The 10,646-nt window shown below is 43.5% G+C and overlaps 1 protein-coding gene across 1 annotated transcript in view; it reads right to left on the minus strand.

The window, feature by feature from the left end:
• Positions 1-243: 243 nt before the first annotated feature.
• Positions 244-10,646, minus strand: part of jam3b (junctional adhesion molecule 3b) — a 38,926-nt gene continuing 28,523 nt past the window's right edge. Inside the window, exons 3-10 of the mRNA XM_031871587.1 lie at positions 9,585-9,653; positions 9,392-9,505; positions 9,155-9,307; positions 8,414-8,616; positions 5,381-5,480; positions 5,083-5,212; positions 4,931-4,985; positions 244-3,859 (exon numbers count right to left, since the gene is read on the minus strand). Of these exons, the coding sequence (XP_031727447.1) occupies positions 3,824-3,859; positions 4,931-4,985; positions 5,083-5,212; positions 5,381-5,480; positions 8,414-8,616; positions 9,155-9,307; positions 9,392-9,505; positions 9,585-9,653 (860 nt within the window). The 3' untranslated portion in view covers positions 244-3,823. The remainder of the gene's footprint in view (positions 3,860-4,930; positions 4,986-5,082; positions 5,213-5,380; positions 5,481-8,413; positions 8,617-9,154; positions 9,308-9,391; positions 9,506-9,584; positions 9,654-10,646) is intronic.

Raw genomic sequence — 10,646 nt, forward strand, 5'->3', positions numbered from 1 at the left:
GAAAGCTGTTTTAAGACTAGAAAGTGGAAATGGCTTAACTCCCACCAATAGATTTACGGCTTTAGATCAACAAAGATGCTGCCAGTGGGACATTTGATGGACTTTCTTACACGGAATAGGATTCCCGTAAGCAGAGGGAGACATCGAGGACAATCGGAAGACAAATTATGAAATGACAAGAGTGGCAGCGCAGATGCAGAAGTCCTCGCTTCACACGAAGGCAAACACAAATAAGGTCCCCAGTCATGTTAGAAGTGAGTTTTTATTAATCACAAATAGAGTGGTTCTGAAAAGAGCATAAACAACCCCCCAGCAGGCCCCAAAGTCACATTCTACTGAATGTGACTTTGGTTCAGAGCATCCCGCCCTCTTACTCGTTGGACCAAGTCCTCAGTCTAGAACAGTTCTACCGGTGTTGGATCGGTGGAGCGCTGCCCTCCTGGAGTTGAAAGACAGTGAGTGAGCTTGGTTTGACGCACGCACGCACGCACACACACACACGCACGCACGCACGCGCACGCACACACACACAGTGAACCGTCTCTCACCATCTCGTCCACATAAGGCTCCATCCTCGCACCATCCAGCCAGATCGCAGACAGCCTTGTTTCGGGGGCTGCCCGTGGGGTGAGTGTGGGCCTACATGCTGTCCTGTTTGTTGTTGTGGATGACGCTTTGCATGAGCTCTGCTTCATAGAAAACGTAGCAACCACCTGAATAATGAGAGCTCCGTTACTGCTGCATGGCACTTTTCATGAATACTGAGTCAACTCTCGGTTTGGACATCGTGTTCATCGTTGCGAGCCGTGGAGCGGCGGTGGGTTTCAAAAATGAAATGCCCCCCCCCCCTGGCTGTAGGCGTTAGAAAAAAACAAACAAAAAAACACACACACCAGGACAGTGTGTCATTTTTAAAACGCGTTATAAACCAGAGCTCGCATGTCAATGGGTGTCCATTTTTTCCTTTTGCCTAATAGTGCTATGTGTCTTTACCAAAAATAATCCCACTATATTTAGGCACCAATATATTTCTATTTCTACTTCAACATGTCTACAGCTTCAAATCTATGAAAAAAAAGGCTATTTACAAATTTGCAGATACGTATGTAAAAGAAGGGAGGTGGAAACTTTGCGGTGACATCATTCCTCTCAAACGCCGCGCGTGTGGTTCCATGGATGTAAAACACGACGCCTCCGACAGCATCATGTAGCCATGTGCACGTGGAGGGGGAGCATGGCTGTGGAGAAACCCGACTACTGTACAGGCAGAAGGCACTTAAGAGGAATGAAACTCGTACACCTGAAGGTGAGGAAACGTATGCGTCTGTGTGCTGCGTGACTTGTACGTCACCATAAACAGAAAAGCACCTGTAGCAGGATTCATATTTCTCATGGTTCTTAATGCAACTTGGAAAAAGCAGTATTTCTTCTTCCTCTGTGCAAATGTTGGGCAGATCGTCTCTACCACGACTGGGACTCGGTTAACATCTTGCCACACTTCTCACTTCATAACTGCTGAACAAGAGGTTCGTGTGAGCTGCATGGAAGTCTGATACGGATCAGGTGTGTTTGTTTTATCCGGTTGGAGCCTCCAAAAGTTACGAGAAGGAGCCAAAAGCAACAGAGCTTTGAAACAGTGAGCGGTTTGTTCTGAATACCGACACAGGGGTCGAATCATGACTGCACTTGCCGTGCTGTTGTAAAGAAGCTCTTGTTCATGTATGGAAGCCTTGAAGGGCCAGTGAGAAAATAAACTTCTGGTGATCCATTTCCTACTTCTCATCTAAATTGTTTTCTCTCTTCTGTTAATGACTGAAGAACAGGTGAAAACAGGTTTAGCTGGGATCATTTTTCTTCATCAGTAGAAAACCTTTTTTATATTAATGTCAGGATAATGTTTTTTTGTTTGTGTTTGTTGTTGTAATGTCCATTCTGGCCACAAGAGGCTTAAGTGCACCACTAACCCGTGTTCTAGAAAGACTAAAGGCCTTCATGCTCTCTTCCAGGTGAGGTTTAATCTACAAAGCTTGTTAACACACAATAAACGTGGAGTTGTGTTTAGAGTGCAAAGAGGTGCACTGCAGCCTCTTGTGGTCACAGTGAGTATTACAATGACACAAAAAAATGTTCATGACAAAAAATAATCACCAGCAAAAACTTTTTTAACCTGTTTTCACATATAACAAAGTAACTTTGAAAAATGATCCATGCAACCTTTTGTCCACCTGTTCTTAAGTCATAAACAGGAGAGAGAACTATTGAGATCACTCAGAATATGGATCAGAAAAATGACCTCTCAGGGCTTCCGTACTCGTGTTATGAATGATATGATAAAATGTTACCGTTTCTCAGTCTTACAAATGGAAAGTTTCATGTCGCCTCAAATCGGACATTTTACATTTTTTCACCACTTTACATAATCTTGAGCGAGAGAGAAAAAAAAATACAAATATCTATATACAATCAGTACAACTGTTAACCCTCCAGACCCCAGCTGTCTACCACTGTCCCACTGAAGTGTCGGGTCAGATCAACTAAAACAATAAAGGTTAGAAATGTAAAATGAGGTCTACTCTCTAATTTGCACAAATATTAGCAAAGAATAGTATTGAAACAGAGTGTACACCTGACTGCAGCAGTCTGAGTGTACTGTAGAGCTGGGGCATTTCTGCGTATGTTCTCGGTACCTTCAGTGAATGGGGCTTAAATATATGCGAGTCAGTAGTCAAAATAACAAAGTGCTCAGCTGTCCCTCGCAGGAACAGGAAGCTCTCTGTCCAATTTGTTTCCATTGAGAATTCAAATCGAGGGCTTTTACACAGTAAAACGTATCACGTCTCGTATTACAACTTCCTTTTCTTTAGGTCTGGAAGGTTAACCAACTAACCCTGTTTTACTATTACCATAATTATTATAGTGTAATACTGAACGTACATACGACAGCAAAACTCTATCCTGGACAGCAAATTCAATATATACAAGATCAACAGCAAGCATAGAAGGACACTTAAAATCAAGAAAATGCAGCACTGATTGTGTGCAGTGTTTCACAGCATTGGACTGGCACTCTTCAAAGCCTCTCACTAAGACTATCTACAAACATGGACCTGGAAGAGTCTCACGACAAAAAGCCGGCAGGAAATTAAATATGTAAGACCGCCAATCAAGAAGCACAGCGCGATATGCCGATTCAAGTCTTTCTTTTTTCTTTTTTTCTTGTCTTGTCGATGCTTACAGCCTGATCTGGTTGAAATGTTACATATTTCTTTTTATCCGCGACCAAAAAAAAAAAAAAAAAAAAAAAAAAAAACACGTTAGTATTTTACAAATATTTAAAAAAGTAAACCTTTATCTATAGGCATTTTTAAAATATATTCCATCAAAAATAGTCTGACAAATTTCAACAGTAGAAAACAAAGGTTATACAAATGACGAGAAGGTTTTGAAGCAGAAGTAGAAACTGGAGGGAAGACGCTCCTCCTTTCCTACCTGGCAGAACAAAGAACACCTCGGTCGGTGTTTCTCACACCATGCGACAGCTGTAAAGTAAGAACTCCATCATTTAGCAAAAGAATTCGGTTGGCGGCGGTAAAAAGTCTGACGAATGAATCTCAGTCCACTAGGTTGTGTAATCTAAAGTTCGGCATGTTGTTGTCCCGTGAAAAATCTCGTCACCTTTGGCAAACTTGAGCGAGTTGGATGTCGGTCACGCTGAGAGCTCAGAGCGCGTGGACTGTGGCGGCTCCGTGGTCAGACAGCATGGAGCTCAGGTCCCCACAGGTCACGCCTCTGGCTCAGCGCGGGGCCCCTCATCCATCCCTCCTCAGATCACGAATGACGATTTGTGTCGGAAGTCCCCCTGCAGAGAACACACGGGGACGAGTTAGGCGGGGCATCAAAATGAAGTGTATGAATGCTCCTGTTACAAACGCACCACCACATTTCTTCTTTCTCCACCTCATCACACCGGCCCCTGGCTGAATGTTTGAGCCCGTTAAGCATCATGTGTATACGTCATTACTGCTGACCACATATTACACTTTCTAGATTGATTTCCCACCTTCACTTTAAGGCGAGAGGCAGAAACAGAATGTCTTCATGCACCGGTCTATTTAGCTTCTTTCAGACTAGTGGAAAGAAATCATCCAACACACACATCCAGTTGTTTATTTCACTACTTTGTCTCTTTGCCTCATTTACATATTCAAACATAACATTTTAGAACTTTAGAATTCAAAAATAATTGTCTTAATCAACAAGAGCAGTTTCATGTTGACATCAAATATGTATTTATTTTTGACCCTTTTCACTTGTAGTGTCTTCAAGTCTCTTCAAAATGTCTTTAAAGGACGTTTTCTCAAAATGAGTTTTTTCCTCAGACTCTGAGCCACAAATCTCCACTTCAGCAGCTCTTACAGACGCCAAACCTTCCAGTTCCATTCCTACCTATGTTCTGAATGTTTTTACAAAGGGGTTCGTTCATATACCATTCATAGTCTGATTTATACAACATTTTACTTCTTAAAAAATGGCTAATTTGTGATAGTTTTTGCTGACAGTATTTTCAGATTTCTGGAGTGATACAAAGTTTCCCCAAAACCCCAAATTCCCTTTGTAAAAACATTGGACTATAATACGTTGACGAAACGAAACAATAATTTTGAACTTGCCTTCATCCAATGTTCAGATTTCTGTTCTGGAAATGTATGCAAATTAGCGCATATTTGACAAGATAATGCCTCATTTGCATTTTTTACTTTTCAGAAAACTTGTAATACAAAAAAGACTTGTCTTAATGTAAGACTGGGGAAGTTTCATGGTGATATATATATATTAGCTAATATTCGTTACCCGATTCACTTGTAGTGTCTCCCCAGTTTTAAAATGTGCAAATTCTACAGGCGTCTAGATCTAACTGCTGTCTACAAACCTCGTCCTCCGTCCTGACGTAGTCCAGTCCGTCTCCTTTAGCTGGAACTTTGTAACTACAAAACACAAAGCACAGTAAAGGTGTTATGGCTGACAGGTGGGATCAGTGCGTCTATGTGTTGATCATGCGAGTGGGAGAACATGGGTCGTTACTTGTTCCCTGTCTGTTTCTGGCTGGAGAAGTAGCCTCGCTTGTACGCACAGCAGATCCCCGCTGTCATACATACGAGCACCACGACCACCACCAGCACTCCCAGAACAATCCCCACAACATCGATGTTGTCTGTGGAGGTCAAGTCACAATGCAGAGATGGAGCACATTGGGTTAACCTGATCCTAACAGGCAGGATGAATCAATCATTCTGTAACTGACACGTTATCTGTGTCATCAGATTAGAGGTACGTATACACATATATATACATCTTAACAATGTATGAGAGACACACTCACAGACTTCCATCTTCTGCGGTGGACACTCAGAGTATCCTGCATCGTTCTTCGCTCGGCAGGAGTACTCACCTGCATCTTCTTTTCTCACTGCGATGAACTTCTGCATCGGAGAAATCACAAACACAGCCGTGATTGATGTGAACCCCGATGCTCGTACTGTCAGTGATTGTTTAGTCAGTAGCTGGTTCTCCAAGGTTTTAGAACATATTGGATTAGGATCAGCAGTTAGGATTTGTATGTGTGGGTCTTTACAGAGAATAGATCAAACACGTCATTAACTTATTCCAGGGTTCATACACATTTTGACCAATTGATTTCCATGACTTTAAACCAAATTTCCATGACCAAACATTTTGTGAAATCTCAGTGTATACATGAAAAAGTGAGAAAATGTAGTATTTAAACTAACAATGAGAATTCCAAAGCATACAGTATACCTTAAATGACACAAACAAATGAGAGACAATAGTTTGATTAAAAGAATAAACATTTATAAATATACTCTGGTTGACACTGACACATCAATAAGAGCTTTAGTAGGTAGCAGCATCCAGCTAGTGCACATATTGCTTTCCCTTTGTAGTGCAAATTTTTCATTGAACCCTGTTACTGTAGGGCTTAATATTAACTTCCACTGTTACTGTACAGCCGTTAGAATTGTGGCCCATCTTCTACTTGCAATTAATATGCATTCAATCCAGTTCAATTATTTAAATGAAAATGATAATCTACTCTGGCTAAGGTACCTTATCAAGAGTAAAATAATAGCTGTGATCTATACACACCTCTGCATTAGCAACCTGCTGAAATGAAGGTACAGGCACCTTAACCCTCTCATTACTTCAGGGTTATTGGGAGCAACGTGGGACTGTTGGGACTGTTGGTACACTGGCTGTGGTCATTACAGTGAACAGTGTCTGGCAGTGTGATGAGAGGACATGTGAGCCATTGTTGCTGTAGTTCATCTCCTTGGAGCAGAGGCTGCATTTAGCATACCCTGCCTTACCAATGTATTTAAAACACTGTGACAGCAGGAAGCTGTACTCACGTCTGTTTAGACCTCCACCTTTATCCAGGCCCAGCTCCACTCACAGCTCAGCCCTGCGTCAAGCTGCGCTACACAACCAGCCTCCTCTTCCTGAAGCTCTTTGACCTCATCATCTCATCAGTATCTGGGCCTCATGTTTCGTGGTCATGAAAGTTATTCTGACCACGAAATCATCTCATTCTACTTTGAGTTAAACAAAACAACCTGCAACCAGATGCGCCGGTGTTCCGGTTTAACGTTAATGAGTGACCGCGTGAACTGAACCGGAACACGGGAGGGCTGCATGTTTCATCACGCTACGTTTTTTCCTTCTAAATCGCGATAATGACGAACGTTAACAGTCGACAAAGTTCCGCATGCAGTGGACGTTAACTTAACCCAGCAAGTCTGAACGGTAACGGTACATAACGTAACTCAAACTTTAACGGAGGGAAATGAAGACGCTGAAGACATCTGAACGCTGATTGGCCAAGACTCGACACATCAAAGATGTTCTATTGCGAAGATCACATCACATTTTCTCCTCGTCTCACTCCAATCTGAGAAACGCTGGCTGGCAAGTCAGCGTAAATGAACGACATGAAAATATGAATATAACAAATTTCCATGACTTTTCCAAAACTTTTGGGATTTTATTGTTTTCCATGACTTTTCCAGGCCTGGAAATAACTATTTTAAAATTCCATGACCTTTCCAGGTTTTCCATGACCGTACGAACCCTGTTATTCACTGCTGTCTGCTTCTGATAAAAGAGTGAACAAATGAACCTACTCTCTGCAGATTAAATCCTGTGGGATTCAGGGAGGGCAGAGAGGTACGGTCAGTGCAACGTACCAGACTGTGGTGCTAGTCAAGGTTGTAACCGTAGAAGCAGAATAGGAGTAGAATGGACATTCCTCATCCAGATCAACGTAGCAGGATGGTCAGAGTGGCGGCCATTTTGATGTGCATTACAACTTAATGTTTCATCCACACGCTCTTGTCACAGCGTTGGAAAGATCATTGCTATGAACAGACGAGTGACAGCTTGTTTGCCTAGCTAGCTAGCTGGCTAATTAGCTGGCTTGCTGATTCTGCCATGCTGTGATGCGTCTGTGTCCGCTCTCTTCCACAACCATCGGCCTTTTCTTTTGTGCTCGTCAAATGACCACGGAAAACAGTTCAATGTCCGCTCTACTCCTATTGTATTTCTACGGTTGGAATAGTTTTGAATTTTGGATTCCTTTTTATTTTACAAGCTATTTTGGTTTTGACTCAATTTCGTTTTAGTTTAGTTTTAGTTTAGTTTTCAGAATGCAATTGCGTGATTCAGTTTAGGTTCAATTAGTTTAAGTTCAACTCGTTGGTATCTTATTATCTTTTACAAGAAATGTTCAGAAAGTTAGTTGTCTTTGTATTCTACGTCTCCTATTCTATATGTCTACACACTCACATGTCAAAGTTGAGCTTTTTTTATGTTCAAGCTAAAATATCATAAATGTTAAATCATTATTGCAAAATAATGCAATGTAGAGCAACACAAATCAGAATTTGGTGGTCTCATGCAATAATTGAAAATGTCCTTAAAATAATTACAAGGGTTTCTTTAAGCTTCCAAAAAGAATGACGCTTTCCACTTTCCTCACCAAATAATGTAATGTGATACAAAATAATAATATATTTTCTAAATTGGTCGCTGGGCATTACTTCCTCATATGGGAGTGGCAGAGCAGCGATGACTGTGTTTCTGTGAACAGCCACGACTGTGTATCACTTGCACTGAGTTTACACTGTAGCATGCTTCAGCGCGTCACAGCTTGAAGGTTGACAGCAGAGCGTTCGAGGCGAGGCACTGAGCAGATCCAGAGTTGAGGAATGTGCAAGCGAGGACAGAAGGCTCCCCTCGTGGCTCAAAGCCCCTCTCGCCATCAACTGTCTCCCCAAAATATCCCCCCCCCCCGCTGGCCCGCCCTAGTGCGGAAACACACACGTGCGCGCATACTAACCAGAGTCCCTGTGTCTGCGTTGAGCGTGTACGAGGAGTTGAAGAACTTGAGGCTGGACTTTGGGTCGTCTGGAATCTCCTCCCTGTTCTTGAACCACTGGTACTGGGACTTGGGGAAGCCCTCCTCCTCCATGCAGCTCAGCTCGGCCGACTTCCCAAAAGGCACCGACTTTGGGACGCTGCATTTCGGCACCACCGGCTTCACTGTGGCGAGATGAAACATGGAGCTTTTACACTTCAGATGAGTTTTGATGTTCTATTAGCTTCCCATTGAAAAACAAACATGATGCCTGCTTATTAACTCTGATGCTTTAAAAATCAAAGTCACCCTGACCCCCTTAGGGTTCACTGGACTGACAGCATTTTGACAAGACCGGCTGATTTTTAAGGCCCGTGCCAAAAAACGCTACCAAAACACGCGGCGCTTGCTTTCTTTAGCGCTGCGATTCAGAGCAGATGCAGTTTCAGAGGTTTCCTCTTATAGCCCAGAACACGCCTTTGCAGCTGGGCAGGTCTGGTCACAACACATCCTCGTATGTATGCCAAAGGGCTGGTGCGACCTACAACACGGTTTCATCTTACAGCACCAGAAGAGTGACTCACTAAGCGAGGTCTCTCTTTTTAAGGGCACCAGAACCGCTTGTTTTCCTGCATTTGGAAGAATCTTTGATTACATTTCCGCGTGTCACATCTTTGACTCTACATGATGTTTAGGTTGATGACGCAGGTGAAGTCGGCGTACCTCTCACAACGAGGTCAATCACGATCTCGTCGACTGACTTCTGGTCGGCGGCGGCGGTGACCTCGCAGCGGTATTTGGCCGTGTCCGACCTCGTGGCGTTGGTTATCACCAGCGTGGCGGGTTCTCTGATCACCGCTCTGTTCTCCAGGTCACCTGTCGGAGGGGAAATGCCCGGTCAGCAATGTCGGCAATGAAGGAACGTGCAGGAAACAGAGGAGTCTTGTTTGTGCACTTTACCTGAGATCTTCCCGTCAAAGTACACGTAACTCGGCCCCTCGTTCGTTATCTTCTTCCATTCGATCCTGGGGTTGCTTGTGGAAATGGACTCAATCAGACAGGATAACTCGATTCCTGGAAAAAATGGGGGGTTATGAAAAAATGTTGCTTTACTTCTTTGTATTTTTGAAAGCAGGGATTCATCAGCTCTTACTGTCAAACTCGTTGGTCCACGGCGATTCGTTGTTTGTCTTCAGCACCACTGCCAACGCGCTGAAGTAGCCTGAGAGAGAGAGAGACAGAGACAGGGAGGCGATGCAACGTGAGACTCTGTGGAGCATGAATTTTCACAACGTGGATTTGATATCATGGACAATACCAGCTGACATCCTTGACGTGCTGCTGTGCTTATTTTAATGCTCTCCTTGAGGAGATTTTGCAATCGTCTTTTATTTCACAAACCCAATTGAAAAGGAGATAAATGTCAATGCGACGGTGGTGGCATGGTGATGCTCTTTGGCCATATTCTGTTAGCGGCCAGCTTCCATTTTTAGTTGTGTTGGTCAAACCATTGTGTGCGTGCGCGTGTTGAGGGTGGGGGTGCTGTTGCACAGTGGATAATTGCGCAGGGAGGCATGTGCCCTTTTCAGGTCTCTCTCTCTCTCTCTCTCTCTCTCTCTCAAAAGCACCTTGGAAAAGATCTGTGTTGGTATGTGGTGGAAGGCTATGAGCCTTGGGAGCACTGCTGAATCATCCTCACAAGCCCACAAACAAATCTACACAAAGTCACTTCCACGTCAACGTTGACATGCTCATGAACACTCCCACAGACCTAAAGTGATGGTCTGGCTCTGGTGGGATAAAGGGTCACTGAAAGTCTGTGGGAACGCCTACTCTCCATTTGTGCAACCTCTCCTCCTGCTGCCAAGCCCCGGCTGAATCTTTAAAAGAAGTTCATTATGAAATGACTTATGAGTCCCGTTATGTACTTCTGGCTCACAGCATGAAGGCTGATCAAGTCGTGATGCATCAAAGTGGTCCGTTGAGTAGGAACGGACTACAACATTGAGGTGACCTCAGTTATGATGCACACATACTTATTTGTATTGTTTCATGGATGGATTGCTGAGTTGGCCTCCTGCGTTCAGGCCAAGGCCACCTAGACCAGAACCGCTGCATACAGTGAGGTTGAACATTTCTTGTTTGAAAGTCAGCCAAAAAATGACCCGAAAGAGACAAAAACAACGACCACAAAGAGACAAAAACAACGACCACA

This window comes from Anarrhichthys ocellatus, unplaced genomic scaffold, assembly GCF_004355925.1.
Source record: "Anarrhichthys ocellatus isolate YVR2014 unplaced genomic scaffold, GSC_Weel_1.0 scaffold59, whole genome shotgun sequence".
Lineage (NCBI taxonomy): Eukaryota > Metazoa > Chordata > Actinopteri > Perciformes > Anarhichadidae > Anarrhichthys > Anarrhichthys ocellatus.